The 19,461-nt window shown below is 33.9% G+C and overlaps 2 protein-coding genes across 3 annotated transcripts; both read right to left on the bottom strand.

Moving 5' to 3' along the window:
* Positions 1-666: 666 nt before the first annotated feature.
* On the bottom strand, positions 667-3,505 carry LOC110610699. The gene is made up of 2 exons (XM_021750738.2): positions 3,272-3,505; positions 667-1,478 (listed from the first exon to the last, which is right to left on the bottom strand). Exons 1-2 carry the CDS (start codon positions 3,330-3,332, stop codon positions 865-867), a joined length of 675 nt encoding a protein of 224 aa, XP_021606430.1. The 5' UTR covers positions 3,333-3,505; the 3' UTR covers positions 667-864.
* Positions 3,506-9,501: 5,996 nt separating this feature from the next.
* On the bottom strand, positions 9,502-19,022 carry LOC110611240 (F-box/LRR-repeat protein 15). 2 transcript variants are annotated; one of them, XM_021751435.2, is made up of 17 exons: positions 18,181-19,022; positions 16,073-16,331; positions 15,856-15,988; positions 15,666-15,765; positions 15,394-15,591; positions 15,035-15,305; positions 14,843-14,941; positions 14,641-14,729; positions 14,420-14,519; positions 14,146-14,316; positions 11,912-12,064; positions 11,647-11,807; positions 11,362-11,560; positions 10,657-11,123; positions 10,500-10,563; positions 10,007-10,093; positions 9,502-9,850 (listed from the first exon to the last, which is right to left on the bottom strand). In XM_021751435.2, the coding sequence occupies exons 1-17, from the start codon at positions 18,657-18,659 to the stop codon at positions 9,770-9,772; spliced, it is 3,111 nt and encodes a 1,036-aa protein (XP_021607127.1). In that variant the 5' UTR covers positions 18,660-19,022; the 3' UTR covers positions 9,502-9,769. The 2 variants fall into 2 exon arrangements, with proteins under 2 accessions (XP_021607127.1, XP_043811317.1); XM_043955382.1 differs by lacking the exon at positions 11,912-12,064.
* Between the last annotated feature and the right edge of the window lie 439 nt (positions 19,023-19,461).

Below are 19,461 nucleotides of genomic sequence, written 5' to 3'. Positions count from 1 at the left end.
CGCATATCACCTAATTCCTGATGGATAAACATTATTTTAATACCTCTTTTCTCTTTTTTTCTTTTTTAGTTTTATTTTACACTTTTTTGCTAAAAATCTTTCCATTTAAATATTTGCCTCTCATTTTTATTCATATATTCAAATTTATTCTTGTCAATTTCGATTAAAATCAAACCATGACATCTTTTTACTTAATTTTTAATATTTTTGATAATACAAAATAAGTCCATAAATTAATTTTGTATTAAGGTCTTTTATTATCTGAATGAATTTATTTTAAATTTTAAATTAATTATTTAATCATTATTCGAATATTATTATTCACAAGTGATATGAGCGGTAAGTACAAATGAACGAATACTGAGTAGATTATACATTAATTATATAAAGACTTGTATAAATGAACGAATTGTTTTATATATCAAAATAAATAGTCAATTTAATATTACAATTCAACAGCTCCTATTTACAATGTGGAATTCATTCTCTATGAAATAATCAAAATACTCTTAAAGATATTATTTTTATTATCGACTAAAATTAATACACATGTCAATCGACATTTAAAAGATCAATGGTTTAATCCATATATTTTGAATTTTTCCAACCAAGAAAATACATTGTTCTGAGAGAATTTTAGTTTGAGCAGACTGAGGTGATACAGACAGAATGTAACAAATAAGGGATTATTTAACTAAAGAAAATGAATGGCATAATGTTGTCTTGTTTTGCACTTAAGCTCACCATGATAGAAACAATAAACAGAAAATCAATAACAACAAAATTACAAGGGGCCAATCCAACTAATACAAAGAACAAAGAACTTAAATATCAAGTGGAAAATAGTTTAAACTCACAAGAGATCTATAGACCAAAGGCATACATCACAAGAAACAATGCAGAAGTGGCATAGGGCCATAGACCAAGAGGCCGGGTTGGCCAATCACTAGCACCACTACATGCATCATTGGCACCACTAAAGCACCCAGGCCTTGTTACCTTAGCCACACCTCCCTCTAAAGCAAAGCTACTGTTACGTTTACCATTGCTGAACAACACACACCAAAAATAGGGAGACCCACCATCTGTGCCAGTAACTGCAGCTCCCACTTCCGTGTGATTCTTGTCATATAGAATATCCAAGCTCTTGCTGTTTTTCATCAGAACTTCTGAGAATACTTCAGCTGGATCGACATATTTGGACTGGCAGGCAAGTAAGCGACCTGTGATTGGAGTGAGAGTTGAGACTGTGACACCACAAGCAGGAGCAAAAGTTTCAGCAAATTCAGATTCAGCAGGTTTCTTGGCATCAGCTCCACCTACAGCATCACAATCCCCTTGGTATGCCTTTACGTACTGCAAAGCAATGCAGGCTAAGCCTGGATTGTCATACAGTGATGATCCCTTGTGCGCAGTCCTATTGCTATTGAGCACAGCCACCAGTTGATCCGCTGGGTTATCGGTTACTTTTACTACATCTACATACATGATACATGGAAAATTTCATTAGAGAAGAAGCACAATGAATTAAAAAGAAAGCAACATAAGCAACCAGCAAGGATTTGAAGTTCACAATAGCAACATTTCACACATAAGACTGAAAATAATTCCAGCTGGAGCAGTAAATTCCTTAAATGGAACACAAGTAGCAATTAATGCATCTCTAGGGCAGCCACGCTGGTTTTTAATGTACAAGACAAGGGGAGTTGGGCACAATCACACATTTGGGATGGAGAAGGGGATAATAAATTTTGAAGGTGTGAAACCTTTCCTCATAAAGATGATGGTCCTAAAAGATTTCACGTTTGCAAACAATAATCTCAAGGCTGAACAATGGCGGCATTTGCTATCCTCATCCCACTTGGAAGAGACTAGTTGGGTCTTGTTGCGCAATACTAACTATTCTAATAAATTTTAGCTTTTCTAATAATCGTTAGCTGAAAGTTAAGAGGGAAACTTTTAATTGAACCACTATTTAATCACTCCAGATAGTGTTTTTACTAGTGGCAAAATACTAAACACTGCCTTAAAAAGTTATTGCTGAATAGGGCCTTACTAGTTAGGTGAGTTTATTCAGCTTTATTTCTTGCACCTTCCCTTTATTTGTACGAAGAGGCATTAAGGAGAAAATAAAGAGAATTGAAGAGAAAAGAAAAGGGAAATTAAATTTCTTTTCTATTGTTTAAATACCTTATTACACTGGAGGAGAAAACATCCATCCTAATAGAATTACTTAATTGCCAAGAGTTGTGGTCTTATTTTTGTGATATTAAGGGTATATAAGTAATGTTTATAAAAATAGTATTTGTTTTCTTCCATTTCTCTCCAAATTGAGAAGAAATGTTTTAGGTTAAAGAAAGGAATTTGGGAAATTGGATTTGTCCTCCTTTCCTTTCATCTCCTTTCTCCTCTATTCTCTTCTCTTTTTATTGTCAAAAAAGGAAAATTATATAAATCCAATTTCTCTTGTTTTATCTCCTCTCCATTTCCCTCATCCAAACAAAGGGTTATAAGTTTTCCCACTTGGGGCGTTTTCTTCTATTGCTCAATGAAAGAGCAAAAGACTTGTCAGTAATAATATCAATTATCATGGCCATTAAGATTCTTCTATTGGATACTATTCTATATTCATACACATCTCATAAGGTTAGATTACATATCTTCTACATTCCTAAACCAGTGAAGCCAAAAAAACAAGTTTGTCCAGACCAAAACAATATAGGTCCTAAAGATCACAGAATGCTCTAATCGCCTCTCTCATTCCCACATTTATTGTTAGCCTCCATCATTGAAATCATAAGTCAACACATCAAAAATTGATACACCAGTTTCGTTAAGGTTGACTTTTTTAAGGAAAATAATTGAAGATCCCAAGAACCAAAGCTTTTAATTTCCCCCTTTCCTTCCAATCTATCAGCAACCCAAACAAAATGCAAAAATTACCACAACTGCTTCCATTAAGAAGAGTATTAGATTTAGAACAGAGATCTATATTAGGACAATTAAAATAAACAACTACCTAGTTTGAACAAAATCTGCAACAATGCCAAGACTGAGATTAATAAAGATGCAAAGAACTAGAAGCCACATTCTGGAAGGATCAAAGGGACCCACATAAGCAAACAAACAGAAAGATAGATTTTCAAGGTTCTAAAACAGATCAAGCACTTAATGCCACTAATAAATACATTCCGTAAAATATTCTATTTCAGCAAAATCAAATAGCTGGTAAAGTTCACAAAAGAAAAGGAAGGGGGAAATGGAGGCTTACTATGAACATTAGCAGAGGCAGAGAAGAAGAGGAGAGAGAGTAGGATAAACAATGCGGCCATTGGCGGTGAGCTATACTGCAGCTGAAACTCAGAGGAGGGAGAGAGAAAGAGAGAGATTTTAAGGAGTGGGAGATGGGATCGGAAACGAAACACAAGATAGAAGAGCGAGTAGAATGTCTACTTCGCGTTACAGCTGCGGCTCACTGGCCTTTGGATTTTCGCGATTTTAAGACATCCCGACATGTCACCAACCGGGTTTCCGGTTCCTACCGACTTCTCCTATTTACAATTAGGTCCTCCGTGTTTTCATTCTTTTTCTTTTTTATAATTTGAGATTGAAAAGTGAGCACGTTATATATACTTGGATCAATTACTCTAACTATATTTAAATAAATAAATTTTATATATTTTGTGATAAAATGTATTTTTTACATATATTATATATATATGAAATAAATATAATTATTAAAATTTTAAAATATAAATTAATTTTTAAATTATATATTATGTAGATTATTAAGGAAAATTTTGTAAAATTAAATAAATTTGGATATTTTTTGAAAGATTTTAGCGGAGTTTGGAATATGTTCAAATAATTCAAAATGAATTTTAATGGAGTTGAATTTAGGAAACATAATTTTCACCAATATCTTACTTGCTAACATCTCTAAATATATCACTATTTAATTCACATTGAAAAAAAAAAAAGTAAAATTCATTAGTTTCAGAATATTGTAGCAATATGAATTATTTAATTTTCAACGAATAAAATATACATTACAAATAAAATAAAATATAGAGATTTTAACTTATTAATAATAATTTTTAATTTATTAAAAATAAATGTAAATTTGTTTTTATATATACATTAATAAATGAAAAAATAAAAATATAGTTTAAATTTTATACTTAAACTCTGTTTATTTTGAAAAATAATTTATATTTAAAAAATATTTTTCATAAAAATATTTTTTTATAAAAAATATTTTTATTGAAAAATATTTTTTTATGAAATAACTTATTTTTTATTATTTAATTTTTTTTAAAAATTATTTTTTAAAAAATAATTTAATTTTTTCTTTATCAATAAAATAGTTTTTTAACTAATTTTTTAAATGTCTAAACATAAAAAAAAATATAAAAAATATTTAATAAAAAATATTTTTAATAAAACAAATAGACCCTTAGATAATAAATAATTATTAAGTAAGAATTATTCATACATAATATTTTTATGAAAAAATTACTATGTAGATCTGAATTTTAATAAAATTAATTAATCAATCTTTATAATTTTTAAAGAGAATTAAAACGTATTTCATTATTTTAAAATACAATCATTCATTCCTTCTATTAAGAATTCTATTAGTTAAAGAAAAAAGTTATTGGTTAAAAGAGAAAATAATTATAAATTTTAAAAATATTTCAAAAGACTATTCTTCGATTTGGCCCGAAGAGAAATTAATGCGTACATCAAATCAAACTTATAAATAGACAACACAAATTCAGAAAATATTAAATCCAGAAAACTGAATTCTAAAGATAAAAAAATATTCAACTATATGAAAATCCATATTTAAATAAAAGATTTAAACTAAATCTATCAACCAAACATTAAATATCAATATAACCAATAATTTAGAAATTAAATACAAGTTCAATCGAATTGATTTCGACGCAAGTTTCTATTTGTGGTTTCTTTGTGATTCGATACTCTCGCATTTTTATTTTTCTTAAACCTAACTTCTTCTTCTTTTCTCTTCCCATGGAAGACGATCTACATTAATTGACTATCGATAAATAAAAATATGTTGTTGTCCCTATTAAAAAATCCTAGAGATATTCCGATCGTCACTTATGATTTCTGTATGGTGAAAATGTTTCTCACACACAATTCAATCAATTTTTAGAATATGCAAACCTCTTTGACAGATTTATGGCGGCAATTCTCGGACAGTTATTGATTGAAAGATTTGGTTCCTAGTTACAAGCCGGACATTTTATTTTTGATGTAAACAAAAGCTCTTAGTTCTCGTATGAAATTTTTTCGTAATTTTGTACATTTTGATAGTTGCTTCTCATTCAATAGAAGAGGATTGGGATGATGCCTTTCGTTAATGTGGAAAAGTCATGGATATGTTTCTGTGGTTGATTTTTCTTCAAATTTTATTAATTCGGTTGTTTCGGAAGGTAATATTCAATGAAGGTTTACTAATTATTATGGATTTTCAGAATTGCAACGACGATGTCAGTTTTGGAACTTTATTCGAGTTTTATCTCGTAGAAACTCTCTTCTGTGATTTTGTTCGGGAGACTTCAATAATTTATGCTCGAGAGATGAGAAAAAAGAAGGAGTATCTTTGCCAAATTATCTTATACATGGGTTTAGACAGGCATTTAAGAAGCATTTTTACCAAATTATCTTATGCAGGGGTTTGATTTTAAATGATTGTAAATCTTTGTTAGACTCTATAACTGATATTTCTGTTAGATGAGTTCGTCGTAATACTATTCTAACTGTTCATATTTTGGTTAGAGGATCTATTAGGTATAATCGTATATCTGTTTGGGATGATATCTCTCTTTGATTGATGGAATTTTATTAATACAATCAGTGGATTTACTTTAAAAAAAAAAATACAAGTTTAATCCACAAACCCTCAACATAAATAATTAATAATCAGATCTCAAACAAACCCTTCCAAATTGAAAATCTGTAGACCCACTGTGTGAAAAGTATCTCTATCATTAAAATTACTAGTATGAATCCTAAATCCATAATTATTTTTGTAAACAGCTTTATTCTCTTTAAATAATTCTTTTGGACCCATTCCTTTAAAGCCTTTCTAAAAACCTTGCCAGAAGTGAACTTCATGCCTACTGTCAGTAAAGGATCTTTCACACCACAATCTTCATTAAAATCCTTAAAATCATGCTCACACTCACTTTCAAAATCTGCAATGCTATGCAAATAATCATTTTTAACTGCAGCTTCATTAAACTCTTGTTTGTCATCTTCATTAATATTTTTATTATGTAAAAAAGTTGTATCATTTCCCCTTCTTTCATACTCTGTTTTCTGTTCTGATTCATACTCTGTCTCATCTTTAGCTTCATAATTGCTCTTATTCATAATATCATCATCATTTCCCTTTAAATTAGCCCACATCTCACTAACATCAGTGAACAATAGAGAAAATTAGAGAAAATCAGAGTGGATATATAGTCGATTGAAATTTAGAGTTTGATAATTATTGATTGAACTTGCCGATTGTAAAAATTGAGAATAAATTAGATCAAGAAAAGAAATTGAGAGGAATTAGATTAAAGTTGAGAATTTCAATCTCACTTTTCTATTAGAATTTTTTTTTATTTTTATCTTAAAGTTTTAATTACTTCAATAATATTTAAAATATTAAAAATTAGAATAAAAATATCACATCATCATCGTAATTCTAACGGTGTTAGCTCAAATTTCTCAAGTTGCTAATAATATTTTATCTCAAGTTACTCTATTGATAAAAAGTTAAATTTAGGACCTTCTTTGAGAATACGTGAAACCACTGGGCAGTTTTGTACAATTTTTCCTATTTTAATTAACTTTAAGAATTATAAGAACTATCTAATTAATAAAATTCAGGGTCTTACAGTAATTTTTTCTATTTTTAATTAATAAGGAAAAAAAGCAATTATATTGAGGTTAAATCCGAAAAAAAGCAATTATATTGAGGTTAAATCCGTCGTTCCGCAAGTAACCTGTAGTGAGCTGGAAGCTGGGGCGGGAGGGATAGGAGCTCCTTCTCTTTCTCGCTTTTTGTCCTTGCATAGACGTCTCCGCTCTCAGAATCTGTCCTACAGCGAATACCGCCACGGCAATAAACTACACCACTGCACACGTTAGCACCTGTCCTTTAATCCCTTTATCTTGCGCATTGTCCATCCCAAAGTGGTCGGCGATTGTTCTCCGTCTCTCTCTTCTTTTCGCTTTTCTGCATTACCTATCCTTACGCGCCGTCCATCTTTGCAATTGATTTATTTGGAATCCATGCTTTTGCTTAGAAAGGGGAAAAAAAGGAGGAAACAGAAATTGGAGGCTTCAATGTTGTTTGTTGTTCAAGCAAAGTGTGTTTGTTTGCAGGTAGCTTTTTGGATAGGCATGTGAACAAACTAAAGGACTATGGTGTTTTGATTTTTTTTTTTTTTTTCACTCGGATATGGAATTCCCTCACAATTCAAAGGTTCCAATTTTAGGATTCTAATTGCATTCATTTGTTGCAGTGATCAATGGGTGAAAATGGCACTTCCAGATAGAGAAATCCTGAATTCTATTCCCAGGAACAAACTTAATGTGCAGAAACATTCCCCATTGGGTTAATTTCTTTCACTAGACTTGCAATATTTTCCATTGCCATTGGTTTGAATATGAATTTATTATTTAACATGAAAACGCTTGACCCACCCACTTGAGACAGATGGTGCTTCTGTGCTATTGATCTAGCTTTAGATGGAGGTTTACTCTACATTTCAGTTCTCAATCTCGGTTTTTTCTTGCATGCTTAAAGAATTTTTCTTTCTCATTACAACTTGCAATTAATTGTAGCTAGATCGCATCTTTTGAGAAGTTTTTATTTTGTGCTTTGGAAAATTTGTTTGGAGCTTCAGGTAGCACATTATGCTTCAGATGTTAATCAATGTCTTAGGTCTGTGCCAATATGCCATAGTCTGTCGCTTTAAAAACCAAAAAGCATTATAGTTATTTTCCATCTCATCATGTTACTGAGGTGGAAAAGAGCATGTGTCCTCATCATGTGGCTAGCTTGTAACTACAGTGATAGCATTTTTATTTTTATATGGAGCCTTGGAAGAACTTGATTCCTTGCCTCTTGCAAATTTCACCCATCATGTTACAACAATAGTATCATTGACTTTTAATTTGTGAGATAAAATTCAATTCGAGTAATATAATTTTATACATTTTATTGATGTAAATTATATTTTTAAAAGGGAAAAGAATGAAATAAATTAAAACCCTACCTACTTATTTTCGCTCTTCTATTTTCTTCTTTTTACACTTCACGTCGCTCTCATTCAATTTCTCTCCTTTTGTTTTTTGTGTGTTAATCACCATAGCCTTCATATGATCACGCTGCTCCTGCCAAATGATTAATAGACTTCAAGCAACTACCAAGTACCATATCGCTTGAAGATGCTTGGAACAGGAGATTCTCGACACTCCCTCGCTGTGCCATTTGGGTTTGATGGGTCCTCGTACACTAGTTGGGTTGGCCTGATCTTTCTCCTAATTTTTTTTTCCATTCACTCAGAATTCATTAACCTTTCATTTGAAATTAAGATTTCACAATGAATTCAATTTAATTTATTCTATTTTTTAAATAATTTTTTATTTAAAATAAAAATTAATTATTTATAATAAAAAAATTTACTTAAATCATCCATAATTTTTAAGAATTATTTTTTTTTAAGAAAAAGAAAAGCCAGGTTAAACGAAAGGAAAACAAATCTGTTATCGGCTTAACTTCTTTTTGTGTTGGGAGTACTATTGTCTGTTTTAGAGCTCTACTAGCCAAAAAGAAAAATCTGTAGCTTCCTGAGGAATTGGAGCAATAGGGCAAATTTATCCTTAATTGCATGTTTGCTGCTACATACTCGCCACTATCTTGGATATTAATTATACTCCTATTTTTTGTTTTTTAGATGTAGCTGTTATATTGAATATGAATATCGTTTGTGATATATTTTCTACCATTGACGTAATTAAATTGAAAAATGATAAGACATGAAAGAGAGGAGAGACATGAAAGGGTAAATGAGAGTTAGTGATTGTTAGTGTATGTAGTAGTTAATCAAATCTTATTAAACATAATTTTTCATATTCCAATCCCTCGGCCGCTAAATCAAACAAAACACTAAACAAAATTATTGTCAAATAAAGCCTTGTAGAGAATATGTGAGGTAATAAGACAAAAGAGTGTAAGTTAGAGTTGTAATAAGACAAAAGAGTGTAAGGTAGAGTTGTGAGAAGGTTGAGAGAGAGAGAGAGAGAGAAGAGATCCAAAATATTAAACAGCACTTTCAAAATTATCGCCGAGCCTTATAGAGAATGCGTGAAGTAATAAGACTAAAGAGTGTTAAGATAGAGAGCTGTGGGTGGGTGGGTGGGTGTGCGCGCGCGTGAGAGAGAGAGAGAGACAGCTAGAGAGATGAGAGATGAAAGGTCAAGCTTATAATAGCAGCATCGCATTTACCAAATATTAACAACAAGAAATAATGATTGATACAGAAAACAAAGACCATTTATTGAATTCTTACAGTAAGACGCCCACTACCAGTGCCTATATACCATAGCGCATCAACAAGCTTGCAGTACATTTACAACACAGCAAGTGAACGTAGGATGTCAAACAAAATAAAGTTGCCGCTTCACCTCAAAGTGAATCAACATTGGAAAAATGAAACAAACTTCTTTATTCACAACATTATGGAGGTGATAGGCTGCTAAAGACACGCTTCAAACTTGGGCATGTGGAACGCAATCTTCCCATGCTTATCGAGCATATCTGACAGTTGACGTGTAAAATAATTTCAATGACACATTGTGATCAATACGACTAGTACAAGAGATATCAAGTAAATAAAAAACACAGGGATAGTTGTGCCGTCCACCATTAAGATGGTGCAATATTATAGAAAGAGACCAAACAAAATGTTCTCACCTTCGGACAAAAACGCACATCTAGAGTCTCCAGCATGCTACATTGAGATATGGCAGCTTCAACGTCTTCCTCATCAATGTTACAAGACTGCGGAACCCATTAAAACAAAAAAAGTTTTAAAAGAGCATTTGATGAAGAAGCTGACATTCTCTCAAACCCCAAGGATAAAGTAATAGTTAGTTAACCAGAAAAGAATGCACACTTTGGGAGAAGGGTAGGCAAAGGGGGAAATCCAAGAAGAAAAATAAAGTAAATTGCTCTTGTTTATTATTACTATACAAATGACAATCAGTTATCAAACAAATTTCAATAGTGGCTCTACGTAAAGCAAGGAGAAGATAACACACATTTACCCAATATGTACAACCAACTTCCTACATTTACTCATTCCATCCTAAAGATGGATATCAGACTATCCTTTTCTTTGCCCCTTCCTGCTGAGCTGTACCAAGACAATGACAGGGGAATTCAATCATAGACACTAAGAACATACCTGAAGAAAGAGATTGGTAAGTCTAGGACAGTCAAGCTTCAATACCTCCAAAGAGCAACAATTACTGAAATGCATAAGCAACAAAGACATTAACTTGTGGAAAAGAATAAAAAGAAAACAAAAATTAAAACAAAAATTATGTCAAGGGAAAAAATACCTCAAATTGAGAAAACACAAATTAAAACAAACAATATCAACTTCCTTCAAATTGGCAGACAAAGACAGGTTTAATGATGACAAATGGAAACAACATGCCATTGGTGGAATGAGCACTTTCCTAATGTTCGGACAACCCACACAATTGAGGTTCTGTAGCAACCGGTTCGCCTGCTCGGTTGATTGATGGATATTCTCATCAGAAAGCAGGGTAGATGAATTATATACACTCGGATACGCTGAAAGTTGATCTCCACTGTATTCCCAATTAAGGTCATGCATATTCACGCAGCCATTCAAGCTCAAATGAGTGAGATGGGTACAGCAAGCTAGAAGCTCCTCTATTGCAGACTGACACAGAGTACCATAAGACAAATCCAACTCCTGAAGCACTGGCAGAGCTCCTTCTTTGTAAAGAGGCTCCAAAGACACATCAGTAAGATACTTGCAAGCTTGCAATTTTAGCACCTTGAAGGTCAAGAAATAAATGAATATCAACATTAAGCATCGAAAAAGTAAGAAATATAGTAACTACATTAGACACAACAATCAATTCTTTGATGAAACAATGGAATCTTAATAAACAAAATCTTTATAGATCTTCTCCTTCATTTGAAGTGTTAGTGTGTTACTCTTATCTATGTCCACGCATCCAAGTTCAGTACTTCAGGTAAAGTGACGAGTCAAATGTAACCATGATAATTACCTTCAGTTGCAAACAAGACTCAAAAACTGGCTGCAGATTCATTAAGAAAGTATAAGACAAATCTAGCAGAGTAAGGTGCGGAAGCCAGCGCAAAGAGTAAAGTCCATCAGAACCAACAGATGGGCAAGACATCAATATAAATGACTCGATCAGTGGGCAGGACTCTGTGGTTGCAGACAAGCAGTCATCCTTGAGTTGGCTGCAGATACACACCAGAAAGACAGAAATGTAAGACCAAGAATGGATTATCGGAAGTACTAATAAAAGCAATATAAGATGCATTACCTGCAGAAGGAAGCATCCAGAGATGTTAGGAGAGGACAGTTGATTGTTGCTTCAGACAGGACACCACATCCTTTCAACTCAAGTGAGACCATATATGGTGCTTCAATATTAAGCATACTTAATTTGGGACAAATTCCCAAATTCAGCGACCGAAGTGCAACCTGAAATAGGGAAGATCAAAGTCCTGTTTATCATTGATGTTTTACAACACAAACTCAGAATGTAGAGCTATAAAGCAGAATGTGCAACAGTGACTGTCACTCACAAGAGAAAACGATGCTCTCTCAAGATGATCACAACCATCTAGACAAACTTTCTCAAGACATGGGCAACTCAATTCAAGAGCAGCAATAGCACGGCAACCAACTAGGGAAAGACTCACTAAAGAGGTACTGCAGAATTGCACGGCTGTCAAGCTCTGTAAAAGTTTAAATTGTGTTAAATGGGACAATCAATTACAACCACCATGAATGATTAAAGAGTCTTCAGATGTTAATATAGTAAGTAATAAACAAGACTGGATAGTATCTACGGTTCAGAACTTTGGCACTGAGAAGTTAATACTTAAATGTACAGGGCACACTTCAAGAAATGGCCAACGGTGAATACTATTCACAAGATTACCAACCCCATGTATTCAGTGAAATTCTCGCCAGAACCCTTTCCATCCTTGCTATACCTCAGCTAATCTTCACTTTCTTCAACTTGTTAATTGTTTCTTGAGTTCTGAAAACCTAATTACTTGTTGTAGTCTTACCCCTAATTGTTCAGGGCATACTTCAAGAAATGGCCAATGGTGAATACCATCCACAAGATTACCCAACCCACGTATTCAGTGAGATTCTCGCCAGAACTTTTTCCATCCTTGCTATACCTCAGCTAATCTTCACTTTCTTCAACTTACTCAGCTAACCTTCACTTTCTTCAACTTATTAATTGTTTCCTGAGTTCTGAAAACCTAATACTTGCCGTAATCAAGTCTAACCCCTAATTCTACAGACGGATGCATCAGTTACAACACAACCCAAGGACCAATTTAGTTCCACCTCTAGCGATGATTGAGAATCTAGGGATGTGTGGTTCCAATTTCAGTTCCAGGTTTATCTAGGAACCAGAACAGAACAGAAATTTTGGTACTCAGTTCGTTCTTCGCTATTTTGGTTCTTGGTTCTTCAGGTTTCAGTTTTTGAAACAATTTCATCAATTGTTTCTACGGAAAGTCACACTTAAATTATCATTTAAGCTTTAAAGTTGGTTGCTAATAAAAATATACAATATAATACACCTTTAAGCTATTGCTTAATTACATAATTTTTGCCTAGCCTGGCTTGGTCCATGGCTAAAAGCATCTGACTCATCTGGAAGACCTAGGTTTGAGTCCCCATACCCCCCAATCCCCTACTAAAAAAATTTTATATAATTTTTAAGCATAAGGTACATATAAAATTAAGGATTAGAAATATTACATAATATTAGTAGCATACTTGTAGTTAAGAATGATCATGTGATTAATGTATTTATAAATAAAATTATTAAAAGGAGGCAGAGGCAAATGAATTGAAAAATAATATTAGTTTGTATATAGTCCACAATCTTAATTCTTAATTGCATGTAAATACAAATAATTATATTAAAAGTATATATAATATCTAAACAATCATAGAGACACATGTATATAATTGGTCCTTATTTTGGTTCTAATTTGGTATGGATCCAGTAAAATCCAGTTTGGTTCTTGGTGAAGAACTAGACTTAAACCAAAACAGTAGAATAAGTTCAATTCAGTCCGGGACGTCCAAAAACCGTCCACAATCCTATGAGAAACTAACAAGTACCAGAATCCCACCAAGGTACTTAACTTGAAAATAAAAAAGTTTTAAGTCCCATAGAACGACAACAGCATTAGGAATTATTCACTTCACATGGAAACCCTCCCATGGATTTAAATCATGGTTCGTGCTGCAATCGTGGGTAATGGAAATAGGCCTGTAACAGCCATAATGTGTGCAATAGCCTATCACTACACTATTATTTATGAAAAAACTTGTAAAGTCCATGAAATGAATAAACATTTAATTAGAAAACTAGGATACACAACAAAATAATAACCATACATGCATACATCAAATAAAGAAATTAAAGAATGTAATGAAGCTGCCTCTAGCTCTCTGTAAAAGAAAGTAGAACCTCTGTCCATTACCCATCATGAAATGACCGCTAATGACCATTACTGTTACATAACAGCCATTACCCCTTACCAGCCTCAACTTTAAATGCCCGTTAGTTATAGTAGGTATCTTTAACAGTATGCCCAGAAGCCATTAAAGGCTGCTGCATATACTCAAGAACAGGCATGCTATTTATAATAAAAATAATGATGTATCAATAAACACCTTTGCCCATTTATAGTGCACCAAGCATGATCCATTTCATGAAATCAGACACAGAAAAAATTGAACAAGAATAGATTTCAGCATAGTATATTTATGATTTACCAACCTCACAATTATCAAGAACCAATGTTCTTAGCATAGGGCACCCACCGCCATCACTAAAAACTTCACAAACAGAATTTGTTAGAGATTCACAATCTGTGAGGTCTACTTCTTGCAAACATTGGCATTCTAGTGCCAATGTTGTTAGGTTCTCCTGTTTCTGCAATGATAGTTTCTGCATATCGTAATACAATCCTGAGAATTAGAACTCCAACAAATGATCACAAAGAGAAAAAAAAGAAATGAGAAAGATATAGCTGTATAGTTATAAGGCACACTTGAAGTGAGTTTGATGTGATATTAATACGATGGAGTGCTGGACAGTTAGACACCATTATAGATGATAGCATGATACTTCGTAAGTTCAGATCAGCAAACCTGCCAGGGAAGTTGAAATGAGAAGCAGCAATGGGAAACAAAGACAGAGCAAAACCCACCCCCCCTTCACTCCTCAAAAAGTTTGGAAGGCATGAGAAAATGAGTAGAGCAGCAAACTTACTTGCGACAATGTACTAGTTGTATGTTCTGCAGGCGAGGAAGCTCCAATGACACAGAAGTCAGTAGGTTGCAATTGACAAGCTCCAAAACCTGCAACAAAGTTAAAATGTCAGATTTGACATCCAATTCTAGTTATTTAGGGAGGATGAGAACTTGAGAAGACATCTGGGCAAGAAAAATATGCAGAGCAGGAGACTTCAAACCTCCAACATGTAACTATGAGATATTGCAGCCATGGAAGCTGATGCGATTCCCTCACAGCTATGAAGCTTGAGGACTGTCAACATTGGCAATCTTACAGACTTCAAAACAGACAAGGAAACATGTCAAATGAATGATAGATCTACATAACGCTAAAATTAAGATGGTTATGACACACCAAAAAGAAAACTGACCTCAAGTGATATGTTTGGACAATATGAAGCATCAAGAATATGAAGATTAACACAAGTAAGGGCTATTTCACGTAAAGTTTCATCACTAACACATGAACAATTTGACATGTCCAAAGACTCCAATTGAGGACATGAAGTTGCTGCTGCACGGATTGCGGCATCTGAAAGCTTGTGGCAAGACCCTATATCAAGGAGATGCAATAGAGGACAATCAAGTACAGCCTGTGCCATGTTACTGCGCTTCAGAGACAAAGTTTCAAGTTGTGGACACCTGTCAAACATATATTTTAGCACAACAAAGAAATTGAGCAAAACTGCATGAGATGAGAATTTGCTTTTGAAACTTAATATTGTTTCACCTGACAGATATCCTAACCACACGGCATTTTGTGAGCTGAAGATGATGCAACCTATCATGGTTTATCGGGATCTCCTGAACACCATTACCCAGAGTAGCATCATTGACATTCAAACTCTTCAGCATGTTGCACTCTGCTAAGGCATGAAAAAAATGATCCCCTAGTTGTCCTCTTCCCAAAGTTAAAACCTGAAGGTTTCTGAGAATGATCAAGAGATCAGCAGCATGAAGTTACTTGATCAGAGCAACAAAGAACCAAGGAATCGTGAGTACCTTAATGAGTAGACTGCTTTCATAACAAGCAAGTGCATGTTGGGAACGCCATGAATATTCACTTCAGTGGCATTTGGGTATCTCTGACACATATCTTCAACTGAAAATTCAAATGGCAAAAGGTCAAATTAATTTCCCAATTTTATTGTATAAGAAAAAATTATGATGTCTTGCAGCATTATAAACTCACATTGTTCAATAGATATGTTTCGATTCTCAAAATTCAGACACCTCCAGAAATCTTCATGTACACTGGCTGCTCGCCACTGCCTACAGACCATTGCAGCTCGACTAAGATTAATGTGGTCCAAGAAAGAGAAAACCTAGGGGGAAAACAAAAATAAGATTAGATAGAAAAAGTATGCAACTGTGCTTATATAAAAGCAGAAGATATTTAAGCATGTTACCATATGCAATAAATCATCTGTAAGATCCATCCGAACTTCTAAATCCTCTGACTTAGAAGTACCACCCTCATGTTCATCATCTCTTCCACCACTAGAATCAGAGGGATTCTCGTCGTTACTGTTACTCCACATGAAATTGTGATAGAAAATCTCATTCCCTGATGGAGCAGAAGAGCTCTGGCCTAAACTAAAATCTCTGTCAGCTGATGAACTAGAATTGCCAGCATCTGCAGACATGGCCTCTGTATAACGACAATCACTGAAGGAAGCAAACAAGAAATCTCCAATTAAGACTATGAAGCCATACTATCTAGGAATCCACTAAGCATATGCATCAGCATCACCCAATCATAATTACACAAATGCATACAAAGATGATGAAGACTATTTCATAAAAATAAGGTCATAATTTGAAATTTAAATCTTAATATCAAAATGAGACTATTCTAGAACATAATCTTTTGCGAAGTGTAAAAGCTCCAGCAATGTAAAGAACAAAGAAAGAGACGCCTTTACAACCAGAAATTGCACCTTATAAGCGCTGCAGGATAGGGGAAAACACAGATGATGAAGATGATTTCTATTGTGCAACTAAGCACTATCTGCAGTATTACCATTTTTTATACAATGTAATTTTGTGGAATATGTCACAAGAAAATAGTTCACATTCTTTTCCAAAGCAACAACTTAAATAATTCCTCCCTAAATTTAGGAAGGAACGCTGTCAAGAACAGAGACTGAAAACAGAATTTAGAGATGAGAAAGAGAAGAAATTGAGATGAGAAGTAGAAGATTAGAGTGAGATGAGAGAAAGAATCAGATTAGATGAGAAAAGAAAAGAATATAGAGAGAGAATAGGATGGTTTTGTTATTGATTCTTCATGAATAGCTGCTGAGTACTTGTTAGCTGTTATGTCAACATCCTTAATAGACACTTGCTCCTTTATTTTTGGGGATGAAATAGCATCCATTTTCCATTGGTTTGATTCTTTAGATTTACCCGTTTTCTCTCCAAATGATATCTCCCACTTCTCCCATATTTTGTCCCAACTTTTCTCGTATCTTTTAAATGCTCTCTCAAGAATTTCACAAATGCCCTGTTCCAAACCCAGCAGCTTTTGTTCCCAAGATGTGTTTCCATAGTCTGAAATATTATTATATTTTTGTTTCCAAGAGAAATTGAGAAAGAAACAAGAGTCTCAAGTAAAGGAATTCAGCACCATGTCAGGGAACCCTAGCAGAGAAGAATTGGGAAATAAGGGGAAAAAAAAGAGAGGAAATTGCAGAAAAGAATATCAATTTCAGCAAAATCCCAAGATTGAAATCTCAATACATTCAAGAAACAGGTTTCTTGAAAAGCAGGAAGTTAAAAAAAAATAAAGGAGAAAATAAAAGAAAGAACCAGAAGAACAGAAAAACGAAGAATTTGATGAACTAACCGGCAGCTCTAGCCCACTTGAAAACAAGCTCCAATGCCGATTTGTCAAGAACAGATACTGAGAACCATTTAGAGATGAGAAAGAGAAGAAATTGAGATGAGATAGAAGATTAGAATGAGATGAGAGGAAGAATCAGAATAGATCAGAAGAGAAAAGAATACAGAGAGAGAATAGGATGATTTTGTCAATGATTCTTCATGAAAAGCTGCGAGTACTTGTCAGCTGTTATTTATACATGAGTAGCATAACTGCCTCCAACAATAGGCTGACCTGTACAGAACTTCCCTCCAAATCTTACTAACTAATATCTGCTTTTCCCTCCCATTCATCTCTTAGCAGTTTCTTTCTATCTTCTTCTTTCTATAATGTTGTGGCAAACACCGACGCTAATTATAATCACAGATTAGCAACTCTCAAAAGAAAAGAAAAGAAAAGGGGAAAAAAACACGCGCACACACACTAAAGTAGGGAAACCATGCATTTCTCAATTAGCAAAAAAGTTTGAAATTAGTAAATTACGCAACAAAACTACCATTTGATGAATTGCAATCTCACTTCGCTAAACACTGTAAGCAAACCAACAATACACCACACTGCACTACATTCCTCCACAAAACGAGAAATTTGAAATTGAAATGATTTTAAAATGAAAAAGAGTAAGAAACTTACTGAAAACCAGAGTAAACTTTGGCTCGCTTATTATGCATATCCCGATCGCAGTCCTCGCTAACACGCCCTGTCACTGGGGCTGCTGCTGCCGTGGAACTACTACTCTCACCCTGAAGTCGCCGTATGAAACAAATAGCGGACTTCCTTAAGGCAAGTGGAGCAACCACATGCACCACCTCGTCTAAAACAGGTGCCCGCTCGTCCCAATTAGTACCACCACCACGCATGGCTCTGATCATCTCCTCGAACAACCTCAAGGAGTCCTGATCATCACGCTCCCGCCCATTGTCAGTCAATGCAAGCGCTAATCTCGTGGCTGCAGCTTCCTCAGCATCCTCGACGTCATTCCCAATGTTGCTCTCGGAATTGTTGTCATTCTCCAAAATGCCCTCCCTCATGGCGTTATCCTGAACTTTATTACTCTTTAATGGTGCTTCTTCGTCTTCGAAAGCGAAGCATAGGCAGCACCAAATCTTCATGCACTTGAAATTAAAAGCGGCACCTTCACAAACCCTAGGTCAAGATCCGAAGCATTTCTACCTCAGAATTAGAACAAAAACCCTAATGTTGAGTAAAATTGAAGGACTGCTCTCTAGAACCGCCAAACTATGGAATCGGGCTTGAATTCTGCTTTATCAGAGCAGGGGGACGATTCAGCCGATACAGACAAAACGAAACAAGAACAGAGCTGAGAGAGAGGAAGTAACTTCAAAAGAGAGAAGGTGAGGAGGAAGATGAAGGGAAAGGGGGATACGCGAGGATCTGATCGGATCTTGTGAACTGCTTGCTGAGGATGATTTTATTTTGTTAAAAAATCAGCACTAAATGGTGAATAGGGTCTCTGAATTCCTTCTTATTTTGGAATATGAGAAAAAAAAATTCCCAATTTCAATTTTCAGTCACTATATGTTTTTGACAATCCGATGTCGTTTAATTTGTTCTATTTTGGGTTTTCCGCTTTTATTGCTTGTTGGATATTATGATTTAGATCATAAAAACTGTTTCTAAGAGAATTCGACATTTTATATGCGGGTTGAAAAAAAATGCTATTCAAGTGTTTTTATAAATAAAAATTGTCAATCTTAATTTTAAATAAATTCCAAAATTTTTTAACTACTATATTTATAAATTATATATTTTTTATGATAGTAAATGAGAAAAGAAAAAAAAATGCAGAGAAAAAAGAAAAAAAAAATAATTGCAAGGGTTTCTTCATTTTGGTTTTTATAATTTTGTCATTTTTGGTTTTATTTCCTCTCGTTTATTTTTTTATTTTCAAAG

Source organism: Manihot esculenta, chromosome 3 (assembly GCF_001659605.2).
Source record: "Manihot esculenta cultivar AM560-2 chromosome 3, M.esculenta_v8, whole genome shotgun sequence".
Classification (NCBI taxonomy): Eukaryota; Viridiplantae; Streptophyta; class Magnoliopsida; order Malpighiales; family Euphorbiaceae; genus Manihot; species Manihot esculenta.
Note: the sequence above shows the minus strand (reverse complement) of the source record. Positions and strands in the feature narration are given on the sequence as shown.

What these genes read in the sequence shown, in the direction of transcription:
- LOC110610699 (XM_021750738.2), bottom strand. Translation starts at nt 3,332, where the DNA reads ATGGCCGCATTGTTTATCCTACTCTCTCTCCTCTTCTTCTCTGCCTCT. An exon ending in TGCCTCTGCTAATGTTCATA is followed by an intron (nt 1,479 to 3,271) that starts GTAAGCCTCCAT and finishes TCATGTATGTAG; the next exon opens with ATGTAGTAAAAGTAACCGAT.
- LOC110611240 (XM_021751435.2), bottom strand. Translation starts at nt 18,659, where the DNA reads ATGAAGATTTGGTGCTGCCTATGCTTCGCTTTCGAAGACGAAGAAGCA. An exon ending in AAACATATCTATTGAACAAT is followed by an intron (nt 15,766 to 15,855) that starts GTGAGTTTATAA and finishes TTGAATTTTCAG; the next exon opens with TTGAAGATATGTGTCAGAGA. An exon ending in ATGTGCGTTTTTGTCCGAAG is followed by an intron (nt 9,851 to 10,006) that starts GTGAGAACATTT and finishes GTCAACTGTCAG; the next exon opens with ATATGCTCGATAAGCATGGG.